Here is a 15798-nt window from a genome sequence, read left to right as displayed (position 1 = left end):
TATTGTGCTGTTAGTAGAATAACCTATGTGTAAATGAAATCTGTTGCTGTATTTTTTTGTGTTATCTGTGATCATTTTGTTTGTCTTGTTTAGTTTTTTAATCATTGTACCTAAACTGTATGTGTAAACATGTATACGCAGGGCCCAGCTGTAAAAGAGACCATGGTCTCAGTCTGTGTTCCTTGTTGAAATAAAGGTATAATAATAATGCTTCATCTAGATATGTTAGCGCCACTGAATTCATTTAAAATATTGATGGAGACTGTTACGGAGGAGTGTAAATGCTTTTTTTAGGCTGGATAATGTTGTTGTATTGTTGTATGTTTTAATTCTGTAATGTATTGATTGTTGCTGCCTTCTTGGCCAGGTCTCCCCTTGAAAGAGAGACTGGGTCTCAATGGGCTTTTCCTGGTTAAATAAAGGTAAAACAACAAAATAAAAAATAGCTACTTCATAGAACTTCTCTCAAAATGTTAGCTAGCTAAGTTAGCAATTTTATGAATACAACTCCCATCTGCCGTCAACATCAGGATATGATTTGAGAGCACTAGGTAGCTCTAAAAGTGCTTATTATAACTTTGAATCCATACTGACAGTGAATCCAGAGCCATTCAGCGTCTCTGAATTCAGTACAAACAATTTGATGAACCAATTGTAATGACAGTCCACCACAACATTCCCAAGACTTTCCTGATTAATTTATTTTCATTGTGTATTAGAAACACAGTTTGAGATCACTGTTAGGGATTTTGCAAGTGGTTGAATGGGGAATTGGGCTTCCCGGGAAAATGTTGTCCGAGGTTGCAACAGTAATCAAGGGTGGCAGGGCTTAGCGAAGGGTCAATTGCTAGAATTGTTCTCCAGCTACATACAGTGCATTCGGAAAGTATTCAGATCTCTTGACTTTTCACACATTGTCACGTTACAGCCTTATTCTAAAATTGAATGAATTGCATTTTTCCTCATCAATCTACACACAATACCCCCTAACGACAAAGAAAAACTGGGTTTTAGAATTGTTTTCAAATGTATAAAAAATAAAAACGGAAATATTACATTTACATAAGTATTCAGACCCTTTACTCAGTACCTTGAAGCACCTTTGGCAGCGATTACAGCCTCGAGTCTTCTTGGGTATGACACTACAAGCTTGGCACACCTGTATTTCCTCAAGGTCTGTCAGGTTGGATGGGCAGTGTCGCTGCACAGCTATTTCAGGTGTCGCCAGAGATGTTCGACCGTGTTCAAGTCCGGGCTCTGGCTGGGCCACTCAAGGACATTCAGGGACTTGTCCCGAAGCCACTCCTGCATTGTCTTGGCTGTGTGCTTAGGGTCGAGGTCCTGTTGGAAGGTGAACCTTCACCCCAGTCTGAGGTCCTGAGCGCTCTGGATCAGGTTTCATCAAGGATCTCTCTGTACTTTGCGCCGTTTATCTTTCCCTCGATCCTGACTAGTCTCCCAGTCCCTGCCGCTGAAAAACATCCCTACAGCATGATGCTGCCACCACCATGCTTCACCGTAGGGATGGTGCCAGGTTTCCTCCAGACGTGACACTTGGCGTTGAGGCCAAAGAGTTCAATCTTAGTTTCATCAGACAGGAGAATCTTGTTTATCATGATCAGAGTCCTTCAGGTGCCTTTTGGTAAACTCCAAGTGGGCTGTCATGTGCCTTTTACTAAGGATTAGCTTCCGTTTGGCCACTCTACCATAAAGGCCTGATTAGTGGAGTGCTGCAGCGATAGTTATCCTTCTGGAAGTTTCTGCCATCTCCACAGAGGAACTCTGGAGCTCTGTCAGAGTGACCATCGGGTTCTTGGTCACCTTCCTGACCAAGGCCCTTCTCCCCCGATTGCTCAGTTTTGCCGGGCGGCCAGCTCTAGGAAGAGTCTCGATGGTTCTACACTTCTTCCATTTAAAAATGATGGAGGCCACTGTGTTCTTGGGGACCTTCAATGCTGCAGAAATAGTTTGGTACCCTTCCCCAGATCTCTGCCTCGACGCAATCCTGTCTCGGAGCTTCCTTGGAACTCATGGCTTGGTTTTTGCTCTGACATGCACCGTCAACTTATAGACAGGTGTGTGCCTTTCCAAATCATGGCCAGTCAATTGAATTTGCCACAGGTGGATTCCAATCAACTCATAGAAACATCTCAAGGATGATCAATGGAAACAGGATGCACCTGAGCTCAATTTCAAGTCTCAAAGCTAAGGGTCTGAATACTTAGGAAAATAAAATAAGGTATCCGTTTTCTACTTGTAATAAATTTGCAAACATTTATAAAAACCTGTTTTTGCTTTGCCATTATGGGGTATTGTGTGTAGATTGATGAGGAAAATGTTGTATATAATCAATTTTAGCATAAGGCTGTAACATAACAAAATGTGGAAAAAGTCAACGGTCTGAATAGTTTCCAAATGTACTGTACAGTATGTCATAAACTACTCACTACTGGTGTTGGCTTAGCTATTGATTTCATTAATCAGAAACAGCAGCCCAGTTTGCGTTATACCCATTGACCTTTCTGAAAACAAAAACACCTAATTATGGCATGCCAAGGAAATGACAGTAACTGATTATATTTTATATCCTATTATTTACACCACAATTGCCTTAATAATAACAATAAAGAAGTTAATTGGAATAATAAGAATAAAAGGTAGTCTGGTAAAGACCCTGTGCTTTTTGTCTACAAGTCTCTGATAGTATTTATACCTTCACGAGAACAATATCTAGCAGCCAAGTAAAAAAGCAGCAATTATGTCCCCCAAATCTGTCTGTAATGGAATTAGTAAACAAGGAACCTCTCATATCAAAATAGCAGCGCCCCCCCCAAATATGACATGAAACAACTCAACACGACATATTTCCTCCAGTTTTTCCCCCTTTGTTTCCTTCAACAGCCAAGGAGATTAGAAGTCAAAACACATTGACGTGAGGGAGAAAGAATTTGAAACAAAGCAGAGGGAAGCTTTTTCTTTTCTCAATTCCTCTAACTCTCAGTCATCGGTGCGTGTGAACAGCCTGTCAACCCTCGCTCTGAGGCGGTTCTCTTTGGGGTTTTGGCGTTCTGGGGGAAACGGTGATTGAGCATGTCTGTCTCACAGGGGAATGGGACAGGGTGGTGATGGGGTTAGTGTCAGACGGTGGGATCAGTGGGTGCTTGATGTCTTCCTCGCACTGTGATGGACAGACGGGTGGCTCCCGACCCCCCCATGAGCCTCCCCCACCCCTGTAGATGACTTGAAACAACCCTGCCTGTCACACGGCTCCCCCTGGAGGACCCCCTCAGCCATTTCGGCCCCCCTCCAGGCGCTGTCTGTCAAATCAGGTTTGGGATCAGACTGCAGAGCTCCGTGTGCAAACATTTGAGGAGGGCAGGCTAGAGAGATTGAAACCAGACTTTTTCTCTTTGCTCTATGTCACAAAACCATGGAGCAGCTGTACAGTGTCTGGCTTCTTTAAGAGAGTGTCCTGTTCTATACCCGATGTCAGACCGTCATGTCCCAGGCCCCAACCTCCTGCTTTATGACTTTGACCTCGTCTGTCTACGACTGACAGCTTACTGGGGCTGGAGAGAGCAACGAGTACACACACACACACACACACACACACACACACACACAAAATAATGTCATCCCAGCACCCCAGCACAGTTTGAAGCAACCCTGAGTATAAATGATTCCTAAATCATAGATCTGTGCATGGGCAAGTATAAGTATGTGTGTGAGAGAAATTGTCTGCACTTTAGCTGCGAAAAGCTGTGTGGAAACATAAAGGACTTGTGTTCTTGTGAATGGTACCGTAGTATGTCTAAGCCTCACCCCATCCTCCTACACAGCCCATCACAACAGAAGTAAGCTCTCGCTCAGTTTACTATGTTATCACATGGAGCAGAGGCTGTAGATTCCCAGGTTGCCAGTCCCCCTCTACTTTGACGGTGAGGGGGAAGAGGGGGGCTGGTTTCCCAGAGACACCCATGACAAACATCCTGCACAGGGGGAGTATGTCTGTCCTCCGCTAGGTTATTCACATGTCCCCTCTGCTTTCACAGATAGCTCACTGTGGAAATACTGATTTAAAGAGTATGGCTGGGTGGATTTCAGGGGGCATGCAGCTTATTTCTGCTTGCAGACTGTTGTGCTAATGATGTGACATAAAGCAAGACATGTGTAGCAGATCATGTAAATCCAGGTTTGGAATTGATCGAATTTTGCCCGTAAGCCTTTGAAATGGTATAACGCCAAGTGCAAGTGCTTTAACTTCAAGAAGACCAGCATTACTGGCCTAACCAATAATATAGCCTTACTCTGTGTATTTATGTACAGTCGTGTCCAAAAGATGAGAATTACACAAATATTAATTTTCACAAAATCGGCTGCCTCAGTTTGTATGATGGCAATTTGCATATAATCCAGAATATTATGAAGAGTGATCAGATGAATTGCAATTAATTGCAAAGTCCCTCTTTGCCATGCAAATGAACTGAATCCCCACAAAACATTTCCACTGCATTTCAGCCCTGCCACAAAAGGACCAGCTGACATCATGTCAGTGATTCTCTCGTTAACACAGGTGTGAGTGTTGACGAGGACAAGGCAGGAGATCACTCTGTCATGCTGATTGAGTTTGAATACCAGACTGGAAGCTTCAAAAGGAGGGTGGTGCTTGGAATCATTGTTCATCCTCTGTCAACCATGGTTACCTGCAAGGAAACACGTGCTGTCATCATTGCTTTGCACAAAAAGGGCTTCACAGGCAAGGATATTGCTGCCAGTAAGATTGCACCTAAATCAACAATTTATTGGATCATCAAGAACTTCAAGGAGAGCAGTTCAATTGTTGTGAAGAAGGCTTCAGGGAGCCCAAGAAAGTCCAGCAAGCGCCAGGACCGTCTCCTAAAGTTGATTCAGCTGCGGGGTCGGGGCACCACCAGTACAGAGCTTGCTCAGGAATGGCAGCAGGCAGGTGTGAGTGCATCTGCATGCACAGTGAGGCGAAGACTTTTGGAGGTTGGCCTGGTGTCAAGAAGGGCAGCAAAGAAGCCACTTCTCTCCAGGAAAAACATCAGTCGCCTTTCCGATTTTTTGGGGCATCCGGAAAAAAGCTTGCCCGGAGAAGACAAGGTGAGCGCTACCATCAGTCATGTGTCATGCCAACAGTAAAGCATCCTGAGACCATTCAAGTGGGCTCACTCACAATTTTGCCTAAGAACACAGCCATGAATAAAAAATGGTACCAACACATCCTTCGAGAGCAACTTCTCCCAACCATCCAGGAACAGTTTGGTGACGAACAATGCCTTTTCCAGCATGATGGAGCACCTTGCCATAAGGCAAAAGTGATAACTAAGTGGCTCGGGGAACAAAACATCGATATTTTGGGACCATGGCCAGGAAACTCCCCAGACCTTAATCCCATTGAGAACTTGTGGTCAATCCTCAAGAGACGGGTGGACAAACAAAAACCCACAAATTCTGACAAACTCCAAGAATTGATTATGCAAGAATGGGCTGCCATCAGTCAGGATGTGGCCCAGAAGTTAATTGACAGCATGCCAGGGCGGATTGCAGAGGTCTTGAAAAAGAAGGGTCAACACTGCAAATATTGACTCTTTGCATCAACTTCATGTAATTGTCAATAAAAGCCTTTGACACCTATGAAATGCTTGTAATTATACTTCAGTATTCTATAGTAACATCTGAAAAAAATATCTAAAGACACTGAAGCAGCAAACGTTGTGAAAATGAATGTGTCATTCTCAAAACTTCTGGCCACCACTGTACAGTACCTGAGACTTGAGATGTGAGGTTCCAATAGTGACGTTCACGATGAGTGTGGTATAGAATATCTCATTGAAACCTACCCCATGTGACCCCTCACCTCTCTTACCTGTGTCTGCATCATGGCCCTCTCCACCCGCCGAGAGCTGCCCTTCTCCAGCTTGGTCCTTAGACACAGTGCTGTCACCTCCACCGCCCAGAACTTGGGCTGAGATAATATGCACTGCAGGGAGAGGGAAGAAAGACCACTAAGGACATGGAGATTCAAGACACTTTCATTTCATCATGGACTTTTAGGAACATCAATCTCAGATTAAAGGGATAGTCAGGTCTCTCAGATAGTGATGGCTCACACATAGGAATACATGAAAAAGTTGGCATAATACCCTACAGAAATATGTAGCTATATGTTTGACATCTTCAACATTCTTCATGGAATTTAAAATTAGCCTTTTACATAGTTTGTTTCTCAAAAACAGTAATCTACTGACCAAAGCATACGAACCAGTAAATTAGGACGCTCTTATGACATCACTAGGACTTCCCACGGTAATAAAAGGTAGGTACAGGAAACCCAGTACATTAGAGCTGGTAAACCTGATTAGGCCCTCTATCCAGCCAGAGTGGTATACTACAAAGTAAGCTAGATACTACTAAGGTTTTTATAAAGCTAGCCAGCTACAGTTAGCTTCACATTCCAGGTCAGGCTTCATCCGTACTACGACAGTGGATATTACTTGTCCGCCTGCCGCTAACTCTAGCAGGCTTGTAACTGTGCTAAACTCTATTGACACAATGCTGAAACAGCAATCCATGGGAAAGTCAGTGCAACATTTTTATTTGTGCCGAAATCAAAATGAATGAACGGATATCTTGCAAATTCTGCAGCCTATGGTGTGAAATTGAATTTTAGAAGTGCCGTCTTTTTTAATTTGATTACTTTTCAATGCCGTCTTTGGTGTGCTTATCAATGCACGAGCACCTTTTTCCCACGCCTATGCTTCTTCTATCTGTGGAACAGCTTGTTGCGTTGTGGCCATAGACATATAACCCATCGAAGAGTTTTGGAACCTCTTACCCTGGCAATTTGACTGTTAAACTCATGGTTACACTAGCAATGGCTGTCAGTCTTGACTTGAACCTGAATGGGAACTGCCATCTATGGATTATAAATTATGTCTATGGTTGGTTGAGGTTGTCATTTGCCTTTCGCAAATGTCTAAATACAATCACGCGAAAAACGTACAGTTTGGAAAGCAAATGCAGTCATTACCAAATGTACCATATGATTAGCATTTTTTTTTTAAATGTACACAAAAAAATGATGAATAAAATATTTAAATCAGTTGTCTTGCTCAAATAAAGGATGATAACCTTTGCAAGAGGGTGGGTATCTGATTTCATTGGTCCTCAACTCATGGTTTAGACACTTCATTCAGGATTAATGGAGTGAGCACCGAGTTATTCATTCTGAAGGATTCGTTGCCATAGAAATTGACCTGGCTAAAAGGTGAGTCACTTTCAAAAGACCGGTTATCCTGAGTTGACCAAAGTTACCTCACGAACTCATCAAACCCGGTACATAGTAAACCCCTCTGGTCCACGGGAGGGGGGGGGTCTGTTTGGTGTGAGCAAGGACAGAGGTTTGGTGCGAGGTGAGTCCCACTTCCTGTCTGGGGCAGGAAGCACATTACTCACTGTGGAGTCAGTGGCGACCCCTTCCTGCTACAGCGGCAGTACATCTTGTCTCACAGGACTGAGGTTGTCTGTCTACCAAAGGACAGACCAGGGAGGCAGTGGGTGAGCGGGCATTTCAACATTACTTGACCTTTCACATTATACCGGTATGTTACCAAATAAAGATTTTGATTGGCTGTAACAACATCTACAGGAAATCTGTATTGACCGGCATCTGAATAGCTAACTGTGTAATACTTTGAATAAAGTCAACCTCTACTGTACATTGTAAATAGACCCAAATTCCACAAAGACAACAAAAAAAGAAAAATAATGTCTGAGATGGACTTGGTTCCATACTGCACTGTGTAGGAGACACATGCAGTAGGAATGTGTCACCGCCAGTGGCGAACGGGAGGCAGTGTGTAACTTTAGAGGGCAGGTCCTGGGTGATGTTTGCCCAGTCAATGTTACCCTGTACCCAGTAGAGGACGGACGGGAAGGGGGCTGGCAGACAGTCTGGGTGTATCCCACAGAGTACATTGAAGCCCACAGGAACCTTAGAGGGTAGTGTTTATACATGTCCCTCAGGGAAGGAGCCCTCTTCTTAGGGACCAGTGAGGCAGGAGGTGAGAACACCATCTCCTCAGAGCGCTATAAATGTAGTTTGGTTTATAGGGAGGTCGTGTCTGTGAAATATTGAATACTAATCGCTGGGAACAAATCCTCATATGGGGAACAAATTGACCAATTCAATAAAAAACTAAAAAATATGTTTTGGCATTGATTTCTGCTTCCTGGGGAGTTTTGACATGTCGATATTATTAGAGTCCTGTCCTCCCTCTCCTAGCAGGGACCTTTGTGAGACTCAAGACAAAGAGTTTAGGAAGGACGCCAAGAGGAGCACAAGTTAGAGCTGAAAATATAATAAAAGAGAAAGCTGGTAAGGGTATGTTGCTTTACCAATACATTCCTATGTCTTTGCTTGGCAATTTCAAGGGTAACTATTTTGAGAACATTCAAAATTCAGTGCTCAACTCTACAACAAAAATAAACGCAACACGTAAAGTAAAATGAAACATCCCAGAAATGTTTCATATGCACAAAAAGCTTATTTCGCTGTAACTTGTGCATGTTTCATATGCACAAGTTAGTTTAAATTCCTGTTAGTGAGCATTTCTCCTTTGCCAAAATAATCCATTCATCTGACAGGTGTGGCATATCAAGAAGCTGATTAAACAGCATGGTCATTACACAGGTGCACCTTGTGCTGGGGACAATAAAAGGCCACTCTAAAATGCACAGTTTTGTCAAAACACAATGCCACAGATGTCTCAATTTTTAAAAGGAGCATGCAATTGGCATTTCTCTACCTCCTACATCATTTTCGAAAATTTGGCAGTACGTCCAACCGGCCTCACAGACCACATGTATGGCGTCACGTGGGCGAGTGGTTTGCTGATGTCAACATTTTGAACAGAATGCCCCATGGTGGGGTTATGGTATGGGCAGGCATAAGCTACGAACAACGAACACAAATGCATTTTATTAATGGAAATTTGAATGGACACAGATACCCTGACGAGATCCCGATGCCCATTGTCGTGCCATTCACCTACCGCCATCACCTCATGTTTCAGCACGATAATGCACAGTCCCATACCGCAAGGATCTGTACAAAATTCCTGGAAGCTGAAAATGTCCCAGTTCTTCCAAGGCCTGCATACTCACCAGACATGTCACCAATTGAGCATATTTGGGATGCTCTGGATCGATGTGTACGAGAGCGTGTTCCAGTTCCCGCAAATATCCAGCAACCTCGCACAGCCATTGAAGAGGAGTGGGACATCCTTCCACAGGCCACGATCAACTCTTACGCGAAGGAGATTTTGCGCTGCATGAGGCAAATGGTGGTGAAACCAGATACTGACTGGTTTTCTGATCCACGCCGCTGTCTTTTATTTAAGGTATCTGTGACTAACAGATGCATATCTGTATTCCCAGTCATGAGAAATCCATAGATTAGCGCCTAATACATTTATTTCAATTTACCAACTTCCTTACATGAACTGTAACTCAGTAAAAATCTTAGAAATTGTTGCATGTTGCGTTTATATTTTTGTTCAGTATAATTATCCCCTTAGGGAAGGAGCAGATCAGTAAAGTTTCACACAGAAACATTGTGTGACATATTTAGCTGCAAAGCAAATGGATATTTTGTCTCTCACAAGCTCACTTCCTCTGAGCAGAGTCAACATGTGTTTTCCCCTGGCTATACAGTGTCTGGCCTCTGCGCCATGTCAGAACATGAGACCTGATCGAAATCAGCCAAATTAGAAGCAAACTAATGCTGAGGCCTGGGATATGAAAACAAGGCAAGATATCCCACCTTCCACTAGACATATCACCAGAGCCCATGGGTTGAACAGTACAGCAGTATGATGTATGGAAAACAGAAGGTAAGAAATACAATAACAGCACCATCCGTATGGTGGTGTACAGACAGGGGTATAGTGAATGCCTTAACGACGATAGTTAGAACAGAACCCCCATGGGACGCCTCCCTCTCTTTTTCCCCCCCAACTTCCGTGCCAAGTTGCGAGATGATTATCACAAAGTGACTTCCTCCTACGGGGCCAGAGAAACAACAATTTAAGATGTAGTCACCCTCCTCCCACATCGTTCCCGCCTCCGCTCACATCGTATCCATGTCGCTATGGCAACACTTCCAGTTCAACCACTTCCCGAAAGCCTTCCCAGAAGCCCTCAGTGGGCGCAGAGGACAGATTGGAGATCGGCATTTAGCAGAACACAGCAAACCCTATCCTACCCCAGGTCCCAGCCATGATTTCACTGTAGACTGCCTTTACTGAGTTATGTGATGTAACAAGTCAGGCTGCCACATCTATGTAGATAAGAAAAACACTGTCTGGGTTCTTTGACTAACTTATCAATCCTATTTCCAGCCCTGGCCCCTACATGATAACTCCCACGGGTTGGCTGTAGGGCTGGGCGATATATCGAATTAATTTGATTAATTCTAATTTATGTATTTGCGTGATATTCCAAATGCTTGTATCGCAGAATCGAGGTTCTGTATTTATTTTTTATTTTTATGAGGGTTTATGTCCGCTTGTTCTCATATCTATTTGAGCTATTCTCGTTAGCTCCTGCTGTGCACATTCCCATTTACACCAGAGATCTGAATATAATGACGAGATGCTCATATCTCCACCCTAACATGCGGACCACAGCGCTCTCGTTACGTGCACAAGCGTACACATACATGTTATTCAATCATTTAATCCAAACTGCTCGCGTGCGTCAATGAATGTCCGCATTCTATTTTTGGCGCGCTGCAAGTCCTGCCTCTCCCATCTCATTGGTTTTTAGGAGCATATACCCATGTGGGTGATGGGAAGATCAACTGAGGTCCACACTCCATTCCAGTTGGTGGTGGTAATGCACCTTAAAGTTGGTTGCCAACTGCCATATAAAGTCCAAAGAAGAAGACTGAAGGAGGAGAAATTACTGGAAACAAACTTTATGTGTGGATTAATTGTCAGAGTAGAGGACCTTGTGCATTTCAGGTAAAATAACAACCCAAAGTTTATATCCCAGGACAAATTGGCTAGCAACAGCAAGCTAGCTCGCTAAATTGCCGTGAATGTTTCGACCTATCCCCAAATGAATATAATTGATTCAGAGTTCATTTTGATATTTCAACCTGCGTGTCCTGATCACGTCTGGTGTGGTTGTCCAAATGCTGACTAGACTGCGAAATGGCAGACGCCCGGTCTAGTCAGCCTGTAACAATGGGAGTGGTTATCCCAGAGGTGGGAAGGCAGGTGACAAGGTTTAAAATAAGCACATAAACACATTGATCTTATTTTAGACAGATTTTGGTGAAAGTGAAATCTCTCACTTTGCCTCTTTCTCCCAAGCCCCTCCCCCTACCACTCACAACAGATGAGGATCACTTCTTACTCTCAAACGGTTTCAACTCGCTATTTGCATTTGAGGTTTGGTCCAACAGAATCGGACACAGAAACACATGGAGACATTTTAGTGTAATAGAGAAGTTAACTTTTCAAACCATACCTTGTTCATGTTTCAACTCAAATTTTGAGCAGCGCAGACACTACTAAAACGGATGTACCAATAAACATTCATTCTGGAAAATGACTGCTCAGTTTGTCACGCATTACGGTACCACGTATCGCTAGCAGCATTTTGGTCAAATAAAGATTGTTATACAAGCTGTTTGGTCTTTTTAGAAATGTGCAGTAAGAATCAAACTATTATATAAGGAATTGGCAACTCGTTCTCATTCTGAGAAATAAGGTAGACCACTTGATTTCAACATCTGAACGAAGTGGACAGGCTAGCACGCTGTTTAAAACCGTTGGAGATGGACAGAACGGTGTGTTCATACCAATTCAACCTTTTTGCCTTGTTAGCTGAATTCAGAGCTTGTGAAATTATACCGAGATACACTTGAAATACAAATATTAGCTGGCTACTCACTAGCACGTAGGCTTCTGCTTGAGAGACTGTTTAAAAGACCCGTGTTAAATTAATACAATGCCTGCTGCATTATTAGTGAATGTGCATTATGCATGGCTCTGGTTACATGTGTTACAAAAAAGAGCATTTTTATAGACAGACCTGAAAGCCATTTCAGTGAATGCAAAAAATATATATAAAAAGGAGCAGGTACAACTATTTTGATTATGGTTGTAGAAGGCATATATTCAGCCATTAGACTATTGGTGACTGTTTTAAATGCAGTGGATTTGACCTTTAAATTGTACAACAAAGCTTAGAGAAAACGTTCATAAAATTGGAGAAATATCGTGAATTGCCGATATGTTCGAAAAAACTTGACATATGAGTTTTAGGCCATGTCGCCCAGGCTTAGTTTGCTGACATCAGGAAAATACTTTTGTCACTAACCTGAGGGTGTGTGTGGCTCTAAAGAACAGTTGCCAAAAATAAATATCTGGCAAACTCAAAAGGAAGCACTACCATTGCAGAATCACTATTATGGAATGGGATCATGACAAAAATGTTATACACAACACCCTTAAAACCAAGACAGGAAATGGATAAGACTGGCCCTTTAAAGCTTTTAACAGTGTCAAAGCTGCCTTAGAGATTAAGATCACAGACATGCAGGGTTGTATTCTTTGGTACAGTACAAGCTGCAATATTACAAAGTCCAAGTATGTAAGTTTAATACATTGCCAAACAATAATCAAATAACTCAATAATATATCATTTCAGTGACCCAGGAAGCCCTAACATTGACTATGTTGGTTGACAAAAGCGGAGAAAATTAGAAGGGACCAAGCTAGCTAAGCCAATGGACAGGAGAGAATGTTTTTTTCGCCTTTCCTTTTGTTCAAGCCAAGATCAGATATACAAGGTAAGCTTAATCGCCATTGAAAAGTTGTCTCATCTCAGATAAGGCTTTATAGCCCCCATGCAGTATTTCTGATGTCGTCACTGTGTCTAATACATCACTGTGTAATTCATGAAATAAAAATATATTTTTTTTATCATTTATATCCCAGATCCTGCTTTTGTTATTAAAATGCTCAGTCTGATCATGTAGGCGTGTTGATACAAATGTAAATCTATTTACATACACAGCCCTGATTGGCAGATAGGAGAGCTCTTACACTAAAAAAAGCATTCAGAATTTTCACAGTTTCAGTGTTATTTCGACCGTAGTGTGTAAACAAAAACACAAGCAAATCACATTTTTACTGCACTGCCCCTTTAAGACTAATACCGAGACCTAAGGTCATGAGGTCTCCAGTATGGAGGTGGCCTGCATTGACACGGCTGTGTGATTGGGGTCATGGTGCTAGCCTGGTGGAATGTGGCCGCTAAGAAGCCCTTTTTCACCTTCCCATATTCGCGCGATCTTATCTCTATAATCTAAGCTCATCAGTCAGCAGTACAGTAATATGGAAGGGGGAGAGAGAGGTCAGCCAATATGCCTCACCAACACTGCTTCACTAGTGTAATAAAGCCTCAATGACCTTATCACATAGCCACACATGATCAAACAACTCCCCTTTTTCAACCAAGATGACATCTTGGTGACGGTATCTGAAACACCTGTGAAACTGCAAAGTACTGTTCAGAAAACTGATTAACTGCCTGAAATGCTAATAATGCTATGCCTATAAAAATGTTTTACCTGGGTTTTTTGTAGAGAATAGACTACTCTGAATAGTATGTTTGTTGGGCAATGGTCCTGCATTTGATTTATATCATAAAGTTGCAGCAACAAACAAATATGCAGGAATAAAGCACCATGAACTAGGTTGTGTACAAGGTGAACAACAATCACAATCCAAAATGCGTTTGTAAATGGTAAACAAGTCCCAATAGCATTCAAATGGGACATTAGCACAACAGAGAACAGTCATCGTTATGCAGTCCTTCCGCTAGAATGTAGTAACCATAAATCGTTGGATAATTAAAAGCAAATGATGAGGATGCAGAATGTTTTATTAAACCCATCACAAACAAGCAATGGGCTTTGGAGTGTCTTCTCAACATGGGCTAGGAATCGCATGTCAGTATTGTCCAGGAATAGCCTTAAAAAAAACATGAATATCAATCTTCATTAACATTCTAGAATATCTTCACAAACAACAAATGCGGAATAGTACATCAAATCAATTGACAAAAAGATACAGGTGTGTAGGTGTATTGGTCCTGAGTTAAAGAGTAATGGCAAACAGATTTATAGGGTAAGGCAGTGCAGTTTCAAATGAAGATCCATCCGTGTTATTGGCTGAGCTTGCTTGGACATCCGCCTCACACTACATCACCTGTCTGCGAACTCCAAAAGATGAAAACCATGGTGGAGCAGCTGGCCAGAGACCCAGGCCCATTGGGGAGACCGCAGAGCACTAAACCGAGGGGACTTGCTCAGCAGCCTGCGTCGTGTTATTACCTTAATTAAAGCCTTTTCAAAAAGGCATGCTAACGCCGCAGCTGGATGCATGGTACTGATTTGCCTCCCAGCAGCAGTAAGGAAGGTGACGCAAACAGACCCTGGTTTATAGGTGTGTGACAGTAATGCAGTCTAGGGCAAGAAGGCAGTCGTTTTGAGAAATGGTTGAAAAGATCTTGGTCCATTTTAATAGGGTAATTTCAATGGCCTCCAATAGCAAACAGAGAGCAATGACACTATAAAAACAACTTGTAAGGATGGATGGTAGGTCCTCCTACTTGCCATGGATGGATCGAGTTGTCTGGCTGGTGTTGGTGAGTGATGCAGGAAGCAGAAGATCCACTGCATGGTTTATGTTTTCAGGCTCTTGGAGTAGGTGCAGGTATTTACAAAATGTAAAACTCATCCAACAAGATGCTGGACAAGGCTCAAAGTAAAGTCATGAAAATGATAGACTAGACATCTGAAATATAAAGACTGAAGATCAGCCTGACTAGCCCCTAGGGCTCAGAACCCTTACTAACTTCTGCAGAGACAGTTGTCAGTTTTGAACACCCATGAAGCTCTACAGCAGAGAATTTATACCCTCCAGTCACTGGCAGAGACCAGTTGAACGGAAACACTTAATAGAAAGCACTTTATAAACACTTAGCAAAGTAAACAATTCTACAATAAGAGTTTAGATACATTCACTCAACCTGTACGATGCAGACATGTACATATAGAATACTTAAAAGATCAGGACTAGAGCATAAACTCCTTGCCCCAAATTAGTAATGAGTGTCCCTTCTTAATGAGCAGACCATGGTCACCTGTGCACCTGGCGGCAACGTCCCTCCACATGCTGATCTCAAACATTTTTAAGTAATGCCTTCGACTGGCAAAGAGCACTGCTTTAGACTAGCAGCGTAACTTTATCTGATTTACTTCTCATGTCTGCTGTAATTTGTATTCAATGTTTAGAAAATATTTAGAATAGATCAAACCAGTGACACACTCAACCAAAATGATGATTTGGTGAGGTGACCAAGCAATTATATTACCGTGTACTGTGGAAATGGACTAGCGATCAGTTAGCTTACTCACAACTAATTTGTTTTTAAGGATTTAGTAAGATAACAAAAATGGTACACAAAGTAGTAATGCAGTAGGCTACATCTCCAAAAATATAGATAGCTCCAAGTCTCCAACTACAGCACATTCAAGTTACCTTCAAAGCCCGTCCAACTTGGTGAACTTGACCCGCTGTGAGTATAGACAAACATCAAAGGCAAAGTTCAGTTCTTGGCTATTGACTGGGAATTCCAAATGTTCCCCTAAAATCATCTACTTGTGTTGGCCCTGAAGACTTATGAAATAATAGT

At 42.4% G+C, this 15798-nt stretch overlaps 1 protein-coding gene across 2 annotated transcripts in view; it reads right to left on the bottom strand.

Annotated features, from left to right (window-relative positions):
* The window catches only part of ttc27 (tetratricopeptide repeat domain 27), a 135648-nt gene that overhangs the window by 46394 nt on the left and 73456 nt on the right, over positions 1 to 15798 (bottom strand). For both annotated transcript variants that reach the window (XM_014154511.2, XM_014154512.2), the window contains exon 10: positions 5891 to 6004. In XM_014154511.2, the coding sequence (XP_014009986.1) occupies positions 5891 to 6004 (114 nt within the window). The remainder of the gene's footprint in view (positions 1 to 5890; positions 6005 to 15798) is intronic.

Source organism: Salmo salar, chromosome ssa18 (assembly GCF_905237065.1).
Source record: "Salmo salar chromosome ssa18, Ssal_v3.1, whole genome shotgun sequence".
In the NCBI taxonomy this organism is placed as follows: Eukaryota; Metazoa; Chordata; class Actinopteri; order Salmoniformes; family Salmonidae; genus Salmo; species Salmo salar.
This window is presented reverse-complemented; position numbering and strand designations above follow the sequence as displayed.